We start from the raw sequence: 22,260 nt of genomic DNA, 5'->3' as shown, positions 1-22,260 counted from the left end.
ATTTTACAGTCCATATATAATGTTCTATTGGAACACAGTAATGCCCATAATTTACATATTTTTATAGCAGTGCTACTGTTTGAAGGACAGATTTGATTGGATACAATGGAAAATACATGGCCTGCAAAGCTTGACATACATACTATCTAATCCTTTACAGAAAAAGTGTGCCAACTCTCGCCTACCCCACATGGCCCCGCACTACCTTTCTGGCTCCATTTCCTAATCCTCTTCCCCTTGTTCATTCTCACCACACTGGTTTCCCTGCCACTCCTTGTTTCTCCAGACATAATCACAAATTAGGGCCTTTCCACTGATTTCCCTCTCTGACTAAAAGTTCCTCCCCCAGGCGTTCCACCTGGCTAACTCTTTCACCTCTTCCAAAAATCATTAAAAATAATCTTCTCAGGCCTGACCTAACTCTCTATTGAAAATTGCAATCACTGGCACCAATACCCTCCTCACCAACACACTCCACGGCACTACAGATCCTAATTATTTGCCTCTCTCTTTTTTCCTCCATAGCATTTAATTTATTCATTAACTGTCACAAGGCAGAATGATTGTTTTTGCTTGTTTGTTTGTTTGTCTTTCCCTATTTTTCCTAAGCACCTAGAACAGTTTCCTGCCTACAGTAGGTGTTTGATATATGTTTATTTTTTGACTTGATGAAAAATAATGAACACATTAGAAATTTACTATGTACTGTTCTAAGCACTTCACATGCATTACCTCATTTAATCCTCAGTGCTACACCATATGGTAGGCTACTACAGTTATTCCTTTTACAGATGAGGAAACTGAAGCACAGTTAAGTAATTTGCCCCAGGTCACATGGCTTACAAGCGATGAAGTTGGGGTACAAACCCAGGCAGTCTGATTCCTGAGTTCTTTGCTCTTAACTTCTACTCTTATCACAAAACAAAGCTAATCTAGGCTGGAGGAGGTTAACAGAATTTAAAATTGGTAAGATATACCCAAGAAGAGACATTGCTGAGAACAGAACATCTCCCGTAACTCTGTGGCTGGGTGGTAAGAGGATATGGAATGAAAGTGGCTTTTAGTGGAGTTTCCTAAGGCACAAATTTTAGATTGTTCTATTTAGCCCTAAAAGGAGTAGCACTGGAACCAAGAAATAAAGACTATTTGTTTGTCAGATTCTGTGAAATCTAAGGAATTTTCAACAATTATGTCTAAGCATAAAGTCTTTTATCTCAAGAAGGATCATGTTCCCTTCACAGAAAATACTCAAATAGAACTCAGGTAATAACACAAAAGGAACTTGGAAAGAGACTCACACCTGACGGATGCTTGGACAAGATTATTTTTTAAACACCTTTTCCCGCACCTAGATTTTTTATTATATATTTTAACTTCAAGAAAGTGAAAATACTTACAAAAGAGCAGTGCTATACCCAGTAATATTGCAAGGATTGCCCATTTTCCAAGTATTACTCCTGCACTCCTTGAAGTCCCACGACACTGAGTTGGATGAGTACATTCACGTAGATTAACTCTCAATAATTTTGTTGCAGCTTGGCCGGCCCTGTCTTTCACAGTAATAGGAATGGTATATTCTTGAAATCCAGCATTTTTCTGATACGAAAGACGGGCAGCTGTATCTGAAAGAAAATAAAAGAAGTTTATTTTTAATGATCATTTATTCTTCCCTTAGCATTTGTTTCATCACGCTTGTTTTTGAAGGCATCATTCTCAAGGAACTGCCTGCCACATGAAAATAAATAAAAACGGAGGACTATCTTCAACCTTTCAAACTCTAATATTATCTTATATGTGTTGTCCCTTGTAATTCCTTAGAAGGGAGCACTAAAGAAATAATTTGGCATTGGAGTGCCCAGTAGTATTCCAGTAATGTTTATCTATACAAACTAATAATGTTAGGTTGGCTGTTAACATACACTTCAAGCATTTTTCTTTAGTACCAATGTATCTACAGGTACATACAAATAGTTTCTGAAGTTTACATTCTCTTATCCATTGACCTTCTAGTATTTGCCCATTATTCATGTGCATAAGGTAATTTTTCAAAGCACAATAGATTGTTTACGATTAACGCCTTTGCATCTATAAGTAATCTTAGTACCAGAAGCTAATTAATGTCACTCAGGCTACTTATAAGGCTTACACAAAACAGAAATATCTATATAACAATTCACTTTTATCAACTCCGATAGTCAATTTTCCCCAATAGTCTTGGTCTGTTATTTTAATGACCATATTATCAACTAACCAAAAGCTCCACAGAATTTCAATGGCAGTTACAACCTCCCTGAGTTTTTATAATAGACTAAGTAAAATGAAAAAGTAGCATAATACACACCCTGGAAGTCATCTGGAATTCCTAAGCCTTGATTAAATGCTCTGCCGTAGCTGTAAGAATGTCAAATATTTTGGCTGCACCTCATACCTGAAGGCTTCCTAGAGGAATATGAATTACCACTTGGGTTTACTTAGGACCCTTCAAGACCACACTGTGTCTAAGGTAAGATCCTTGAAATCCCTCCGCTCCCTCAAGACAACAAGTGGAGCCATAGTCATGTCTCAGTTATTCACAGTAGTGCATTGGCCTCTGATTTTCCTTCACTCAACTCTGCCCCCTTCATATTGTCCTCCTGTCACCAGTGTCACCTTTAAAAGACATAAATCTAGGAATGGCATTGCCTTACTTGCACATTCCCAATGCATAATTGCTGTCACCTACTATACCAAGGTTAGTCCCCTCAGCCTGGCACACAAGGCCCTTCACCACCAGATTCCACCCTTCCTTCCACCCAAACTCTTGGCATTCTTACTAAAACCTTCTAAACTCTAATGACATGGATGTACTTATTCTCCTGGTATGTTTCTTCTTTTATGCACATTATTAATCAATTATTGAACAAGCAAACATTTATGAAGCAGTTAGTATCTACTAAGCATTAGGCTAGGTGCTGGAAGTACAAAGATGAATTGCAAACGTTCTAGGAAACTCATGTATTGGAAGGGAGAAGTAATCAGATGTTAATACAACAGGAAAGGCACTGCAATGCAGGTGGTGAAGGGTCATGGTGCCACTCCTTCCAATTCAAGACAAACTTCAGAGGTGGAGCATCTCAGCTGGGATTGTGTCTGTCTTGTTCATCTCTATATAAGTCCTCAGGATCTGGACTAGTGCTTAGTAGATAGTAGGTGTTCATAAATATCATGACAAAATATCATGCTCGTAAATATCAAGCTAAGAAATGGAAAAGGAGGTATTCTATGTAGATAGGGCTATACACACAAAAGCCCAGTTGCATGAAAGAACATGGCAGTAACAACAGAGTGAAGTATGGATGAAGTACAGAACACGATAGCCCCCAGAAACTGCTACAATAGGCAGCAGCCCCTCAACACTCCTTCCCATATACCTTCCTATATCCCGCCAAGTTCACTTCCAGGATACCCTAGAGTGCTTGATCTATACATCTGAGTTCCTCACTTCCAGAGTCAGCTCACAATACAATTTAAACTACACATCTTCTGCTCTCTCCTCACCTTGCTGGTATTATTAGTATTATTATTATTATCATACTATTATTATTTTGAGACGGAGTCTCCATCTGTCCCCCAGGCTGGAGTGCAGTGGCACCATCTCTCAGCTCACTGCAACTTGCGCCTACTGGTTTAAGCGATTCTCCTGCCTCAGCCTCCCCAGTAGCTTGGATTACAGGTGCCTGTCACCACGCCCAGCTAATTTATGTATTTTTAACAGAGATGGGGTTTCACCATGTTGGCCAGGCTGGTCTTGAACTCCTGACCTCAAGTGATCCACCCACCTAGGCTTCCCAAAGTGCTGGGATTACAGGCACGAGTCACCGTGCCCAGCCACTGGTACTATTTTTAAAAACATGCACACACACACACACAAAGTTTGTCTTAATGATAAGCTGCCCAACATTTTAACAAAGCTTTTCTTTGTTGTAAATGTAAATTTTGCCTTCATAAAAATTACAACTTCCTTCATTTTATATATAACAGAGCCCCCATACAATATTTGTAAAAGGTTAGTTTATCCTTCTAAAATATATTGAGACTCAGTTTTACTTCATGCTTTGTGTAAGTAAGCAAGTCAATCTATCCTCCAGTTATTCTCAGTTATTTCAGAGTTTATAAATCATTATTTTTTATTAAATACCATTAACTTTGGTGAGGCTCCACAGTCTACTGATTTCTGGAGAAGTATTGGGCAAACTGAAATAAAATGGAGCTCCATGGACAGGTTCATCGGGATCAACAGCTAAAATGTCGGTATACCCCATTTTTGGTTTGCAAATGACCACACAGTCTTGAAGTATTTCTGGTGGATTATCATTTACATCTTCAATGTTCACAGCAAGTGTTCCAGTACATGATCTACCATCTAAGGAGAAAGGAATAAGGTTTAGTGTTATTTTAAAATTCTTTTATAGTTTCTTAAAGAAGAAAAAGTCAATTATATTCTATATATGAACTTTTTCTAATTTATATATGATCTTTTTTAAATAAACTGATTATTAAAGGAAATGATAAATAAATAAGAACATAGATGGATAAATAGAATCTGCAGCTAATGTGAAATGACTATTGCTGCTGATAATATCAGATACAACTGCCAATAAATCTTTTACCAGAATTACTACCAAATAAAAATAAATGCCTGAATTTCAATCTCTATTTTTGGGGTTTCCAGGTGCCACGTATTAATAAGCAGTAAAGTGGTTACAGATAAGATTTCTAATCCCAGTATATATTCAAACCACCAGGAAGATTTTTTTTAAATATAAGATTCCTAGGCTCCACGACCGGAGATTCTGATTCAGTTAGTCTAACAAAGTATCTACAGATTAATATTTTTATTTTAATATGAAGACAAGGTTGAAAAACTCCGGGTTACTTTAAGGAACAGAATTCAAGAAAAGGATCATTTTGACCTAATATTCAGCTGAACTATATAAAAGCTCAATTTAAAGTGACACAAACGGATGTGGAAGAGTCTGATGAGACCATTTTATCTAGTTTTAGATTTCAGTTTTATTTTTGTCCTCTAGCATAGAAATATATAAGAATGTAAGGTCCTGCCCTATTGGGGATATAAAGATAAATAAAACACGGCTTCTTGTCACCAGTTTCACCTTGTTAGATAATTAAGAGAGACAGAAAGAGTCTTTAAAGTAATTTCAAAGAATTCCATATACTTACCACCAAAAAAACTGCATAAGAATAATTACATTTTATCCTCTAACTCCTTTATAAAATACCAGATTAAAACTTTTTTTTTTACCTTTGTCTATTGCCAGGACTGTAATATTATACAACTCATTTTTGGGAGTTTCGACCTCCCTATCCAGGATTTTGGAAGTTATGATTGACCCTGAAATTTCATCAATGGTGATCCAGCCTTTAGGATCATGCAATTTTTTATACCTGTTAATAAAAAAAAAGTCTTTAGCATTAGAAAATGTTTTGAAATAAGTTACTATCTCAATGATTACAAATACATTATTAGTATGTGGTTATAGATTTATTTTTACCTTAAACCATTGCCATTTCTATTTTCGGGGTCATATGCCTTATAGCCATTGATCCTTGACCCCACTGCTAAGTTTTCTTTAATCCGCACATATTGGGCTGCAGGGGTGCATTCAGGCCCCTCATCCAGATCCCTCACATGAACTGTAACCAAGGCTCTGTTCAAGGCTGTCACTCTGGGAATATCTCTAGTAAATGGCGCTTCATTGTTTACTCCAATTTCCAGGTTCACTTGACGGTTTTCTTCATAATTCAGTGGCTTTAAAATAAAGTCCATGTATATCAGTGTCAGTGTAAAATACATTTGGCATTTCAAATGGCAAGTGAACATTTGTTATTCTGACCAGTGCTGCATAAATTCTATGTTCACATTTTGTTAATACTGACTTTTATCCCTTGCTATAAAGAGAGTGGATCCTGTGCTAAGCCTTTACCAAGAATGGTCCAAAAGCCTCTGCAGGTGGTTTTATAGAGTTGGACAAACGAAACTCCTGAAATATTTTTATATTTCACTCTTACTAAGGAAAATTACTCTGATTCAAAAAGTAATGCAAACAGATGACAGTATTCTTATGGCCCTGCTTGGAGCACTGTCTAACAGGCTGGGCTAAGGGTCATCTGAGTATGGGAAGGTGCCTTTATTTGGCTTATCAGTTACTACTGACTATGGCCCAGGCATTTTATAACTCTTGGAAAGTTTGATGTTGACTTTCACAAAACCAAAAGGTGCAATGATTTCATTTTCTGTCTCATAGAAAAGATATCCCCAATATTTTGTTTTATTTTATTTTATTTTATTTTTATTTTATTTTATTTTATTTTATTTTATTTTATTTTATTTTTGAGACAGAGTCTTGCCTCATTCTGTCACCCAAACTGGAGAACAGTGGCGCAATCTTGGCTCACTGCAACCTCTGCCTCTTTGGTTCAAGCGATTCTCCTGCCTCAGCCTCCCATGTATCTGGGACTACAGGCACATGCCACCATACTCAGCTAATTTTCGTATTTTTTTCTTTAGTAAAGATGGGGTTCTGCCTCTTAGTCAGGCTGGTCTCGAACTCCTGAACTCAGGTGATCCACCTCCCTTGGCATCCCAAAATGCTGGGATTATAGGCGTGAACCACCATGCCCAGCCCCAAATGTGTGTTTTAATTGCTCTCTAAGGCATCTAACTGAGCCATCTAATTTCTGATTTTCTTTTATCAAAATCCATCCAGAGTCTCATTTCTTCTTAGGAATCAACTTGTCTTTTTGCTGGTTCCTTCATGAATGAGTTAAAATCTTTATCCATCCATGCCCACTACCTATTTTTATGAAAATTACATTTTTGATAACTTGAGAATGATACTTTAGCATTGTCTATAATTTATCCAATGAAACTTTCACAGTGGATACACAGAGCAGTAAGGGAAATACTATGTGATTGATTTTAATTATCATTGAATCTAAGGCACTATTCTAACCGCAAAAATAAACTCACTAAATCCTCATGACATTATGAAGTAAGTATTATTGGCCTCATCCTCATTTTACACAGCAGAAAAGGGGAAAAGGAGATAAACTGATTTTTTTTAAGGCCAAAAGATAATCATTTGAGCGTGAATTTGAAGCCAGGTAGTCTGACCTGAGTCCATCTCCTTAGCCTACGCTATAATCCCTCTGCTATCATGTGCTGCTTAATTGGCTCACTGATCTCTAAAAAATTTTCAAATCAATCTTTGACTAAAATTCAGTTTTAGATAACAAATCAAGTAAAACCCATAAAACATTATGTTACACTGTACTATAAAGTTGAAGCACTTTTTCGTCAATTTCTCTTTCTGCTTATCAACACAATCACTGGCTAAACATTGAACAAAATCAAAACTGGTGAATAAAATTATTTTAAATCTTTCTCCACACCTAGGTATTAACGGAGTAAGACACTAATATCACGAGTCCACTAAAAAGTCAAGAAAGTTTCTGAATCTTAGAATTTACAAAATGTATGTAAAACCTTTTTTTTTTTTTTTGAGACGGTGTCTTGCTCTGTCGCCCAGGCTGGAGTGCAGTGGCGCAATCTCGGCTCACTGCAAGCTCCGCCTCCCAGGTTCACGCCATTCTCCTGCCTCAGCCTCTCCGAGTAGCTGGGACTACAGGCGCCCGCCACCACGCCCGGCTAATTTTTTGTATTTTTTAGTAGAGACGGGGTTTCACCGTGGTCTCGATCTCCTGACCTCGTGATCCGCCCGCCTCGGCCTCTCAAAGTGCTGGAAACCTTTTTTTATTCTGTATGAATATCCCAGAAACTGGAGGGTCAAATAAAAAAATATTAAGATCTGTTCATTTGATGCTGATGAATACTGCTTCACACATTTCATGTGCTGGTGTGATCACACAGAGAGTAAGAGCAACTGCTGGCGATGAGAAATGGATGGAAATTTAGAGAACAGCTGCTGCACTGGAGGAGGTGCAACTATTCAATCCAGAAACACTCGCTGAAGCGTTGGAGTTTCTTTGTCCCATTTTTCGAGGCTTAAGATGGATATTGTCTTAGTAGCTTAAAACTCTCCAAAATTAAAAATCTGGTGAGATGAAATCCTAAAGTTTAATGGGATTACTTAATCTCATTAATTAATAGGAAAGCATATAAATTCTCTTCCACCTCAGGGTACGTTTTTGTTTCGCCACTTAAAAAAAGTACTTAAAAATATCCCACATCTGCACTGAGATGTTAACAACTCCCTAGAAAATGTATAGTTGTGGAAATGGAGCTGAGAACTCTCCATGTCGAGAATGACCAAGAATAATATCATCCTCACTCAAGCCCTTATGCATCACTGCTGCTGCTCAAATGGACAGAAGCCACTGAGATGGAATGAGTTTACCCAGAACTCAGCAAAAGGCTGTATCACTCATGCTTTGTGGTTACAGAAAAGTTATCTATTTTGGAACATTATAACACTAGTCTCAAGGACATAGTATAACTTTTAAAAATAAAATAATAATATCCCACAGTTTACCAAGTGCTTTTACGTTCAATATTATATTTGAAGAGCTATTAGGGAGGCAGAGAGAAGTATTGTTCCCATTTTACAGATAACACAGAGGCCAACTTTCCAAGATCACACAGCTGTGGAAAACAATTTAACATAGTGCTTGACAGTGTATAGTTAGAATCAAAGAGCTAGGTTCAAATTCTGTCTACACTACATCCTAGCTGTCCGGCATTGGGAAAGTTATTTAGTCTCTAAGTTTTCTGTGAAATTGTTGTAAGAATGACATTTAACACTAAAGCACAAAATAAGTGCTTTACACTAAATTCTGAGTAATCTCTCAAGCTGTCACAGAGGCAAATGAAGGGAATAAATGATGTATGTTTTTGTTAACAGCCAATATAATGCAATAAAAGGAGACGCTAACTAATAAGACAATGTTTGCAAGATTTATTCAGCTAAAAGAAGTATACCAGAGCAATTCTTGGTTTGGCCTACTGATTACTTAACTCTTTCAGGTATAAAGGAATGAATAACGTGCACTCTTTCCCTGGATATAATTCTGACTAGCAAGGAAGAACCAGGGCATTGGAAGAGGAGGATTCCTTTAGAGTTAATAACATAGTGATGTCATTCTTTAATCAGTACGCAAAACGTTAGTCATCATTAGGTACATGGCCTACATGACAGAAACATGGATTTTGAACACCCTGATTATACAGTGTTTGATTTTCAAATAAAAGATGGCTCACTGAGATTAAAAAGTACTTAAAGATGCCAGGCACGGTGGCTCACGCCTGTAATCCTAGCACTTTGGGAGGCCAAGGTGGGCGGATTGCCTGAGCTCAGGAGTTCGAGACCAGCCTGGGCAACACGGTGAAACCCCATCTCTACTAAAATACAAAAAATTAGCCGGGCATGGAGGCATGCACCTGTAGTCCCAGCTGCTTGGGAGGCTGAGGCAGGAGAATTGTGACAGAGTAAGACTCCATCTCCAAAAAAAAAAAAAAGTACTTAAAGACATGATTTAACCACACAATCACAACTCTTTCCCAAGGAAAAGAATAAGATACTTTCAAAGACTAGCGTGGCTATCAAGGGATCCCTGTGATAATTCAGCTTTTCTAAGGGTTTGGATAAAATATGAAAAGGATAACACAACATGACAAAAGCAAATTTTATTAATCAAAATGTTAGCAAATAGTATGAATGACTCAAAGAAAAAGAGAAGGTACGATTAGCAAAGGAGCTAGTAATGTCAGAAGAATATAATTTAAAAAGTAAACTCCCAAAAGTAGAAATGAATTAAGGTTCCAGAAAGAGAAGATCCTCTTGTGCAAATGAAGTAATGGCTTTATCAAGCTAAGTAACTCAAGTATGGAAAAGAGGCCACATAACGGAAGCAAGGATGCCAAGCCAGAAGGAGAAGAGCTCAGGGATTTTGAATAAGAGCTCCCCACCAGGGAGATCTGGGTTTGTATCTTGGCTGCACGAACAGTTATCTCTCCTAGATAGTTTGGACAATCGACACCCGACTGTGGGGTACAAATCACCTATCTTAGCTGTGTGGACTGCAGCATGTTATTTCTCTTTGATTCAGTCTACTCAACTGGAAATGAGAAGAATTAGAATAACAACCACATGGGCTTGTTTTGGAAAGATAAATAAATCTTTTAATTCAATGTTTTTGGGGAGTTTTGTGGGACACTGTTTCAGAGCATGGAAAAAAAGAAGGAAATAAATTGTTTTTATGAAGCAAGCATAAAATTGATAGTAAAAACTTAATAGCAACTATACGAAAGGAAAAACTATGGTAAATCCTTTTTGTGGATATGGATGTAAATCCTAGACACAAATTAGACAAAACAGCTGAAAAAAATGAAATTACGATCTTGGCTATGACTTATGAAAAAAATGCTAATTCTCTCCTACTCTTTCTATGAAATTAATATAATTGTAAAAACATCAAAAGAGATGTTTTTAAACTTAGGAGCTGATTTGAAAGTTCACATGGAAGAACAAACAAGCAAGATATTCATAAGAAAAAAATCCACAAAGGAAGATCACTAGGTAAGCATGGCATGGAACACTGCAAATACTAAAATGCATATTATACATTTGATATTCTTAAATAGCTAGCAATAATACAGCAGCATATAGATGCTAATTAATAAACAATAAATTAATGGTACAAAAGGGAATGTCAATGTCAAGAACAAATTCAAATGTACATGTATCTTATTTTATGACAAAGAAACTATGTCAAAACATGAATTGTATTGGAACAGATAGAAAAACTAAAATTGGATTCATATCACAATTGTTCTAGGATAAATTTCATACATATCAAAAATTTAACTGGATAGATAATTAAACAATAATAATGTAGAAGAATTTCAGATAAAATGCTTTCATAATGTCAACACCATGATAATGACACAAATCTCACAACCATAGAAGCCTCTGATAAATTGTGACCTTGAACAAGCAAGCCCTGCCAACAAAACAAATCCTGGAGTTCAAAAACCAACACAAGCAAACTTATAAAACAATAAAAATTGGTAAAAATATTTGCAAAAATATTTCCTTCCATAAAACTCTTATAAATAAATAGTTAATAGATAAGAAGAGCAAAATATAGAAAGTGGCTAAAAGACAGGACTAGTGAGCTTGAAGATATAAAATATATTCAATGGCGTCTTCATATAAAAGAAATGCTCAGCTACACTGAAACACCATTTTTTTTGCTATTCAACTGATACATATCAAAACTTGATAATATAATTGGCAATTATTTTACAATGGGCATGTGTGTACATTTCTGGTGAGCACGTCAACGTGCACCACCTTTCTGGAGGACAATCTGGCGATAAAGCAACCACAGAAAAAAATAGCCATGTCCTTGACTAAGCAATTCCATTTCTAGAAATTTATCCTACATTTAAATTGTAGTATATTCATTGTCGTATATTTTGAAATAATAAAAAAATTAGAATTTCCATTGATATGGTCTAAATTTCCATTTATAATGAACTAGTTAAATAATAATTTACATTCATATGATGGATATTTTACTGTAATGTCTATAATAGATAGCTGTAAAAAATGGCAAAACTCTTTACATACTGATATGTAATGACTTCAGAGAAATTTGTTGAATGAACAAAAGCACAGAATAAGGAATATAGAATATCCATAGATGTGGTCTAAATTTCCGTAGACATGGAACTGGTTAAAAAAATATGGTATTATATATTTTTATATATATGGTCCATACTATGAAGTATTACCAATGTATATGTAATAGACTCAAGAGATATATTAACTGAAGTAAAATGTATTTGTTTTGAAGAAACATGATAAGATTACTTAAACATGTTTGTGTATATATAAAATTCCTTTTGAATAATACACGGGAAACAGGTGGCATGTATTAATTCTTCCAAGCAGAGCTGAGTGGCTGACAGACCAAGTAAAAGTGAGATGTTTTACACCATGCTTTTTGTTTCTTTTGAACTTTGAATTTTTGTTTCTTTTGAACTTTGAACTAATGAACTGCTTACTGAAAATGTTAAAATTACTGGCTTTATTATTAAATAAATGTAATAAAGAATCTATTGACATTTAAAACAATTAAATGAGATACTACAGGTTAAGCACTTGGCATAGTGTCTGGCATTTAGTAAATAATAAATGTTAGCCATTATTGTTAATTCGCATTTAATATGAAGTATGAATTTGAGAATATAATTGGATTTCATGATAAGGGGCTGCAGATATAATAGATTCTGTGACATATTGAATACAAAATGCCATGTGGGCTTAATGAGGCATGGCATGCAGCAATGGAAAGATAATTAATTTGGGAACAAAATAGACCAGATTTGTATTCCAGGGTGGATAGTTAATATATGCTTGACTTTGAGGAAGCTATTTACCTTCATCAGCCTTAGGTGGTTGTTGTGTTTTCGAGGTTTGCCTTTTTTAAAAAATCAATGTAAAATAGGGATAATTACACCTTGTCATATAGGGGATGTGAAAACTACGTACAACTTATGTAAAATGCCTAGCATTTTCTGTGACATAAAAGGAACTTGATTCATGGTAACTACTTTAAAAATATTAAAAGTATTTCCTTCATGTAGAAACTAGGATGTAATATCAAATATAAGGGCAACTATCTTATGTTTTAAAATAATGGAAATAAATGTATATAAATGTATTGGGGAAATTTTTTATATTCTCCAGATGTAAAATTAAGTTAATCTGAACCAAAAACAAAGCAGTAAAGTATTATATCTAACTGCTTCCCATTCTGGAGAATCCTAGAGTGCTACTCAGAAATGAAACAAATGCATATCAGTCACATGGAATGAGAAATATTCTACGATATAGGTTATAACTCCCAATCACCTTTGGAAATGTTTTTCTTAATACCTCTATGGTCATAACTCCTTGGACAAAAAAGCATACAAAAGAACATTGAGTACATATACTCATTGATTAGGCCTTTTTAAAAATTAGAGTATATTCTTTTGAAAAAGTTTACTAGAGATCATTTTGTATTGGTCAAAAAAACTTGCAAATAGAAATGTAATTCCTAGTGGTATTTAAATTTTATCTCCTCTAAGCAAGACAAAACCACTGATATTAAATAATAACAGTAATGACAGAGTTTCTCCATATGAATCTTGAATAATGACCTTGAGAGAGACTGGAGGAGCTGCCTTCTGACCAAGCAGCAGATAGACAGCACACCAAAAGGTCTGAGCTTGGGTCTCTGACAGAAGCTACTGGAGTTATGTCTTCCACCCTTCCCAAATCTTAAACTATTCCTTTGACTTATTTACAGGAGAAACCAAGGGTTGGTGGGGGTGGGGTAGGAGATCAGCAGGACTTGTTTTCTGAGCACCAGTCATGACCCTGCTGACTAAAACAGAATCTCATCGAAACAGTATGCAGTCAAGAAACCAGCCACAATCAGTTAAACCAAGAAGATGAGGACAGAGATCTCTAGTTGACCTCAGTGCTCATTATATGTTAATTATAATGCATTAGCATGCTAAAAGACGTTCCCGCCAGCGCCATGGTGGTTTACAAATGCCACAGTAATGCCCAGAAGTTACCTGATATGATCTAAAAGGGGAGAAACCCTCAGTTCCAGGAACTCCTGCCAGTTTTCCAGAAAATTCATGAATAACCCGCCCCTTATTTAGCACATAATTAAGGAGTAGCTGTAAATACAGCTAGCCAGCAATCCACAATTGCTACTCTGCCTAGGGAGTAGCCCTGCTCTGTCTGTGGAGCCACCATTTTCCTTTGTCTGTTGCTCTAATAAGCTTGCTTTGCTTTCACTTTATTGTCTTGCTCTTGAATTCTTTTCCAGGTGAAGCCAGGAACCCTCTGGGCTGAGCCCCAATTTTGGGATTCGCCTGCATCAGGAGGAAGAGGGGAGAAGGGTGTCCAGGAGAACATTTAACAAAACATCTGTTGCAATCACATCAATTCGAAACATATGCCTGTACTACCTAAGTGTTCAGCCTTGGAAACTGTATGAGATACACAGTAGCCCTTTTCAGAACAATTATACACCATAGCCCCTCAGCCAGTTCCCATGTGTGCTGATAGATTCACATCTCAAGACTCAAAGATTTGGCTCTTCAGATTCAGGGGTCCTTCTAAAACCAGAGGGCTCCCTCAGCAGACAGCAGGCACAGCCCAATCCAGAAGTGCAGTGAATTTAAGGATCCCTGGGTGAAACCTTCAACCAGTGGGGCCTGGGTACTGAGAAGGGATGTGAGGGGTAAATACCCCAAGTATCCATTTTTGAGGGGATAATTATGAGGCAAGTTCTACATGGTTTCTTGTATGGATGAACACCAAAGATGACTAGCTCAATAATGTAGACTAGATTGGCTTTTCCTCCTTCCCTGTCTTATTTCCCCATTTTAACACTGGCTTCCTGGGACCCACTTCCTAAATATGTTCCCATATTCAGGTCTTTGTCTTGCACTCTGCTTTCTGGAGAGTCCAAATAAAGACTAGATTGATTTGGACTAATAAAAAACAAAAGCAATCAGCGGTATTTTCTTATTTCCTTTCCTATTACTCTCAACTATAAAGCATAGTGGTTTTTTTTAAGTACTTGTTTTTTAGTATTCAATTTGAGCAGATCATATTATAGAAAAATAAAATAAGGAGGCTTGATGTCAAGAGTCTATATTTGACTCTTCACATCTGGACAGAACTTGCCAAGTCTTAGTATATGAACCTTGGAAATTTTTACAGAGGAAATAACTGCAAATAGAGGTGTTTGTGTACCAAAGATGCCACTTTATCATTTTTGGCAGATAAGCCTCTTTCACTCAACGAATGACCTCTATTCTTGTCCACAGGACAATATTAATTTTTGTTTTGTTCTGGGCTAGAAGTATAAAACCAATGATCCTTTTCAAACAGATCCCTTCCTACCCTCATAACCTGGATCCTAGAATGTACCAGCACAACCAAATATACAATATACTGAACACAAAATAAGTTCGTTCATTGCTGTCTGAGATAATACTAAATTTCATTGTCAATATCACCTTTAAAAGGATAAGACACAACCAGGCATATATTATAGAGAAAATGAGAAGAATATGGGTTTGTATGTCACATCATGTAAGAATTAAGAAATTGAGAATATTTATCTTACAGAAAGTAAGTCTCAAATGAACACAACAGCCTTTTCAAAACAATTATAGCTGTTCTGAATAGCATTAGAGGAAGAATCAGAACCAAACATATGAGTTATAAGAAAAATAACCTGGGCACAGTAGAAGTAAGAACTTCTGAGAACCAAAGCATTTCAAATGTGGAATAAGTGGCCAATGGAGCTATGGAGATCCTTATAAATGAGAATGTTCAAGCAGAAGCTAGGTGACTAGCAATCAGCAATAGAATTACAGAAGACACACCGGCATGAGATTGGAATAGTGGTTTAAATAGATTTTAAATTCTCTTCCAACTTGTAGAGTCTATGGTCTGAAACTATTTGGTTGATTAAATTATTAGTTAACTAAAACCTGTTAATTTGCTAAGTTGTCAATTATACATTACTGTACCTTTACAACACAAAGAACACCTTCATTAGTTTCTTTGTCTGTGCTGATTTTGAAATGTCCGTTTTCATTTCCCTTTAAAATGGTAAAATTGACTCTCCAATTGGCAGTGTTAATTAAATCCTTATCTTCTATAGGTATTCGTAAGATTTCCACATTGAATGCATTTTCCTCTACAAATGCCTCATACTGAAACAGAAAGAAGTCATTGAAAATTGAAATTTTATTTTATAGACAACTTTAAAAAAAAGTTTCTTCCATTCCAAAAATACTTACCATTATAATTTTATATAGATTATTTTAAAACTATGAATCGTAAACGCTATTGTTTCATTAAGGGTTATCTTTAAATAAAAGAAAAGTTGCATTACAAATGAAGACACATGTTACTGGCCTTTGACAGAAAGGAGATAATAGAAACATTTAATATGAATAAATAAAATAAATTTACATATCGTTTGTTTAAACTTTAATTTTATTCATAAAATACATATACCTCAAAGTATGACACTTCATGAAGTATTAATTTTATTAATTCAGTTTAAATAAAAAATGACAGCAGATAAGACAGAGGCAGATTTTGATATTATATACTTACAGCATTTTGTCTGAAAGTGGGTGCATTATCATTTGAATCTGTTACTGTTATGATACAAGTTGATGTGCCTATCAATCCAAAAAACTGGCCATCCATGTCTTGTACTTTCATTATCAATGAGTACTTGTCTACAACCTGAAAACGAAGCAAATATTTAACTAGTCTTGAAAAATTTTTGTTAGATTTATAAATGAAACCTCAATTGCACACTCACTCACTCACATACACACACATCTGTGTGTGTCTGTGCTTTTACCTGATTTCCACATTTGCACAGACTCTAGGAATTTGGTAGACAAGGATAAAGCTGAAGAGGCAGGCAGAGATTAAATTACAAAGACCCGTACTCAGAAATTATGCTTTAAGTAACAGGTAATAGCAAAAAGGTTTTTGGAAGTCATGGGGCAGCACAAAATAAGAATATTTGAGTTTTGTTTTGTTTTGTTTTGTTTTGTTTTGTTTTGTTTTGAGACGGAGTCTCACACCGTCACCCAGGCTGGTGTGCAGTGGCACGATCTTGGCTCACTGCAACCTCCGCCTCCTGAGTTCAAATGATTCTCCTGCCTCAGCCTCCCTAGTAGCTGGGATTACAGGTGCCCACCACCACGCCCGGCTAATTTTTTGTGTTTTTGTAGAGATGGGGTTTCACCATGTTGGCCAGGCTGGTCTCAAACTCCCGACCTCGTGATTCACCTGCCTCGGCCTCCCAAAGTGCTAGGATTACAGGCGTGAGACACCACACCCAGTCAGAAAATTTGAGTTTTAAAAAAATATATACTTAAGGAAGTTTTGGCATAATTTGGAGTAAGCCGAAAAATCAAAGCAGTTAGTTGAAACTCCCCTGCAGCAATCATCTAAAACAGGTGGCTTAGGCCAGCTCAGTGGCTCACGCCTGTAATCCCAGCACTTTGGGAGGCCAACATAGAAGGATCGCTCAAGGCCAGGAGTTTGAGACAGGGCTGGGTAATATAGCAAGACTTCATCTCTACAAAAAAAATAAAAATTTAGCTAGGCACGGTGATGTGTGTCCGTACTCCCAAGCTACTTGAGAGGCTGAGGCGGATGGACCCTTGAGTGGGAGTTTGAGGTAACAGTGAGTTGTGATCATGCCACAGCACTGCAACCTGAGCGACAGAGCAAGATCTCTTCTCTAAACAACAAACAAATAAATAAATAGGGCAAGTGTCCCAAATCTGAGGCAGTAGCAATGAGGACAAAGAGAAAGGATGGCAGGAAATTTACTTGGGAGTTAGAATGGAGTAGGACTTAACAGTAAATTCCATATACAAGTTAAGAGAGAATGATTATCAGGTGTCCCACTTGGAGAGATAGGAAGATAGGTGCATCATCAAACAATACAGGAAATGCAGGAGAACAATTCTCGGAGGAAGTAAACACTATTGAGGTTGGCAAAGGGGAAGAAATACTGAGTTTTGTTTTGCATATGTTGAATCTTATGTGCCTAAAGGAAATCTAAGGAGTAAAGTCCAAAAGGCACCTGGATATATGGCCTCATATGTACAGAAGAGATCATGACTAGAAATGTCTATCCAGAAGTCATCAGTATCTAGATGGTGGTTGAAATTATGGCAGGAATCAGATTATTCAATTCAGGAGAGGCTGCAGGATGAGAAGAGCCTCGGATATAAGGACCTACAGCATTTCTAGCATGGAAGGAATAAGAAGACTATACAAAGGCCACTAAAAAGAAAGATCAGAGAAGCAGGAGGAAGACCAGAAATCTAAGGGAAGAGAGAGTTTTAACAAGTGTCAGCAATAGACAGGGACTTAAGGTTGCTGTTAGATTTGCAAAAAATGAAATTTTGCAGATGGTGTGGTGATGGTGAATTGAAGTCATTAATTTGTGATACAATCATCTTTGTGGCCTTCCTCTTTTATCTTACTGTTCTTTAGTCAGGCTTTTATTCTTTTATTTTTCTTCATTTTTTGTTTCCCTCTATCTCTTCCCTCAGTCTTTATTTTACTTGATCTCCCTTCCATACTGAAAGTCAATATTCTGGTCAGGTGCCATGGTTCACGCCTGTAAATTCCAACACTTTGGGGGGCTGAGGCAGGCTTATTGCTTGAGCACAGGAGTCGAGACCAGCCTAGGCAGCATGGCAAAACCCCGTCTCCACAAACAATAAAAAAATCAGCCAAGCATGCTGGTGTGTCCTGTAATCCCAGCTACACGGGAGGCTGAGGTGGGAGGATTGTTTGAGCCCAGGAGGTAGAGGTTGCAGTGCACCATGTCTGTGCCATTGCACTTCAGCCTGGGCAACAGAGCGAGACCCTCTCTCAAAAAGAGAAAAAAATACGAAAGTAAACGAATATTCCCACCTTAAAACGCTCTTCCCGTATGCTTTAAGAATCCCTGATATTCAGTTTATCTTCCTCTAAATTCATTGCTTTTTTTTTTAATCTCTTATGATTTTTACTTCGCATGTTGTTCCCCTCAAGGCTCCATGGTTGTTGCCCACAAAATCCTAGTAGATTTTTTTCTTCATCAGGAAAGTAGCAGACCTGGGTTTGATCCTAAAACTGCATCCTACAAGTTGTGGACCCCTAAATTTCATTTTTCTAAACCTCATTTTAAAAAATGTGATGACTAAAACCTGTTAACTTGCAAAGTTTCAATTATTCACTTGATTACTACATCATCTCTACATACTCCACAGATGCAAAAGCACATCAGATTTTCCCCTTAAAACTTTCCCACTTCCTATTATCCTTATGCATTTTATCTATAGCATAAAATGCTCTGGCCCCATAAAAAATAAAAATAACGATAATTAAAATGTTTGTACTATTTCTCAGTCCTTTTTATAGATTCCCACCATCCATCCCTATTTCTTTGGCATCAAATCCCATTGATTTCTTCCTTATAATATATTTTCCAGTCATATTGACTCTTCTATATAAGGTATTCTAGTTGTAGCGGGAAACATTGAACTATTCCAATAAAGCTATTTTGTGCATATAAAATTGATTCATCTGCCTTAGTCAATAATGCATGATTGCTGACAAAATAGAACAATAAAAACTAAAGATAAGATTCAGTGAAGTAATTTGAGTTTAGCAAGTCAGTCAATGTTTCTGTCACATTTCTCCTTTATAGATTGGATATAACACCTATCTAGTCAAACAAAAATATTCTAAAGGGCAAATAAAATTATGCATTAAGAAGTTCAATATAAAGTGCTAGATACATGACAATATGCTATTACTATCATCCAAAAAAGTGTTTCATATTTTTAAGAATCCATCAATTTTATTTCAGCTAATCCTTTCCCCACTAAAAGTAGATATATCTATAATAATTAAAGTAGAAATCAGGGCATGATCTACACTCATAGAACAAGCAAAACTAATTGTCCTACATGAAAATTGAAACCTTTGCTGAACTGGAACCAACTAGCCACACATAAGAAAAAAAATTTATAATGAATTTTTTTCTTTTCTCATCCCTTCTAAATGCCAATTGATCTGCATTTCTAGTCCTTATGGCTACTCTAACATAAGGAAATAGAAATAATATAAAAAACAGAAAAAATTGTTAGGAATTCTTATTGTCTTATGCCTAAAATAAAATTACACTATTAATCCACAGGATAGCAAGTTATAATAAATGGGGGAGGGAAGCTTAATCCTCAGTGAAATGAAATTCTATGGAGTGTGTGAGCTACCTCTCTGTCCAAATAATGAGAGACTGTGGTGATTACGCCTGTGCTGGGATGCACAGAAAAGAGCCCAGGCGATCTTGGTGTCTGCTGCAAAATGCTGTATTTCAGGCGCGTATGCATTGTGTCCGGTTCATCTCTGTCTGTGGCACAAACCACCCCCACTGTAGTACCTACACATTAAAAAATAAAAGAGCCTTTAATTTAAAGAATTGTTAAATATACTTTCAAAAGTATCTACATTCTTAAAATGTTAACAATGATGGTGGAAACCTAATTTAAAATGTATTTATTACCAGAGTATTATTTTGTCTTTAGATAGGACTGATGAGGATAACTTCAAATTTATCACACAAAACTTTGATGCTGAAAATTAAGGTATACTTTTGCTCACAGTTTAACACATTTGATCACAAATTACTAAAGAAATTAGTTAAATGGAAATCAAAAATAATTTGAATACGTATTTGCACATATTTCAATAACAAACCTAGCTGGAGGAATAAACCATGTCTCCTTAATTATCAGATTTTTTAAAAATTGGACTTTTGATTAATAGCTAAATCAAGACTGATTAGTGGTATGCAGTAATAATATAGATGATCAAGTTGACCTTTAGTAGTCCAGCCTCTCCTTTCTATAATGTTTTTGCTACTTCCTGATTTGATTTGTTTTAATAAACCAGTTTAGTATCACAGCCTTAACCGGTCTGAACCTACTAATAAAATGTGCTTAAAGTACCTTGGGTTAACCTGGGCATCGAAGTGTTTGTCCTTTATTTTTCTCTGTTACTATAGAAGAGAACAGAATCCTGAAGAAAGCCTGAAACCAATTACCCCTTTCTGAAAAAGGGAAAGCATACCCCATTGCTAATTAATTAAAGGCAATATAATGTCAATGTAATGTCATAGAATGGTGAGGCTAAAAACATTATAGGTAATCTAATGTAATAAATTCCTTCTACAAGTAAGAAAACTCAGAGGGACTTCCATGAGTTTCCACAGTGAGTTAGTAAGAGACCCTACATCAAAAACTATGTTTTCTATGCTATAGTGGCCATTTTATTATCTGTGTGTATTCCATAACATCATGTTGTAAACCTTCACTATACACAATAAAATTTATTTAAAAAGAAACAAAACTAGGTTTCCTAAACTCCAAACCAATAATTTTTTTAAATTTTTTAAATTGTACCATGTGAGTAATAAAGAGGTTAACATCTATGACATCAAGTTAACAAAGGAAAACATGAAGGGAAAAAGCAGATATAATATTGCAGTGAAGATCTAAGCAACTACTGGAAACTTTAAAAAGCAAATTAGCAAAGTCATCCTTTATGACTGAATCCTCCTTCTTTTAACTTTATTGTGAGTGGTTATTCTCCATATTACAAGTCTCAGAAGCCATCATAAGTGCCACATTTTAAGGGCCAGGTAAACTAAAATACTTCAGTTTTCCACTTGTAAGAGCAAGTGTTTAGAATAGAGAACATTTGATGTAAGTTTCTCTGAAGTTATTCTGGTATTCATTCTAAATTGGAAGTAGTGAGGTAGTAGTTTTAAAAGAAGATAATATAAATAGGAGCATAAAAAACATTGTACCCTCAGTGGAAGCCATTTAACACCTTCCTAAATAAAAGCTCCAAAAAAAAAACTATACCGATTTTAGTTTTATTGTTCATTCCACCGTGCATGTCCTCTCTTGGAGTTGAGAATAATGAAAAACCCACATGAGGAAATGAAATAAAATATATAAACTGAATATTACACAAAGCTTGAACAACTATTAGCTGCCTTTACAGTTAATTAGTATCATATTGACAATGACAGAAACTTCTGTACTATCTGGGTAAGGCATATATTGATTGAAAGTGATGGGATTAAGTGTTTTCTGGTAAGTAGATACTAGTTCAACGTTATCTCAGGCTGATCTGGCCTTGAGTATAAAAAGCTCAATGTCTTTTAAAATGTACACAGGCATATTTAAAATGATTATTTTTATTCTTAAAAGCAGACTTACCAGGTCTACTACTTTCCAAAACTTCAAAATTATAAACTGCTTCTGTGAAAACAGGGTGGTTGTCATTTTCATCCTCTACTCTGATGGGTAGTGGGAGAGGCAGATCTGCTGAATATCCATCTGCAGTTGATGCATAAGCAATCAACTGCAAAATAGCAAAAAGAAAGTTCCATTAATATCAGATTCTGGCAAGACAGAATAAGATGCTTTATCTACTACCTGCCTTGCAAATCTTTTCAATAATAAACTACTTTGAAGTTTTTTTTACTCACTGTGTTTTTAATTATCAAAGCACCAAATGGAGAAACACTTCACTGCAAAGAGCATCCAGTATG

General features: G+C 35.9%; 1 protein-coding gene across 3 annotated transcripts in view; it reads right to left on the bottom strand.

Annotated features, from left to right (window-relative positions):
* DSC3 (desmocollin 3) overlaps nt 1-22,260 on the bottom strand; it is a 49,972-nt gene that overhangs the window by 9,254 nt on the left and 18,458 nt on the right. For all 3 annotated transcript variants that reach the window (XM_055235436.2, XM_055235438.2, XM_055235437.2), the window contains exons 6-13: nt 21,926-22,070; nt 19,913-20,079; nt 16,227-16,361; nt 15,632-15,817; nt 5,553-5,809; nt 5,303-5,445; nt 4,178-4,402; nt 1,398-1,622 (exon numbers count right to left, since the gene is read on the bottom strand). In XM_055235436.2, coding sequence (XP_055091411.1) covers nt 1,398-1,622; nt 4,178-4,402; nt 5,303-5,445; nt 5,553-5,809; nt 15,632-15,817; nt 16,227-16,361; nt 19,913-20,079; nt 21,926-22,070 — 1,483 coding nt within the window. The remainder of the gene's footprint in view (nt 1-1,397; nt 1,623-4,177; nt 4,403-5,302; nt 5,446-5,552; nt 5,810-15,631; nt 15,818-16,226; nt 16,362-19,912; nt 20,080-21,925; nt 22,071-22,260) is intronic.

Source organism: Symphalangus syndactylus, chromosome 1, assembly GCF_028878055.3.
Source record: "Symphalangus syndactylus isolate Jambi chromosome 1, NHGRI_mSymSyn1-v2.1_pri, whole genome shotgun sequence".
Taxonomy (NCBI): domain Eukaryota; kingdom Metazoa; phylum Chordata; class Mammalia; order Primates; family Hylobatidae; genus Symphalangus; species Symphalangus syndactylus.
The sequence above is the reverse complement of the archived record's forward strand: the minus strand, read 5'-3'. Positions and strand labels throughout refer to the sequence as shown.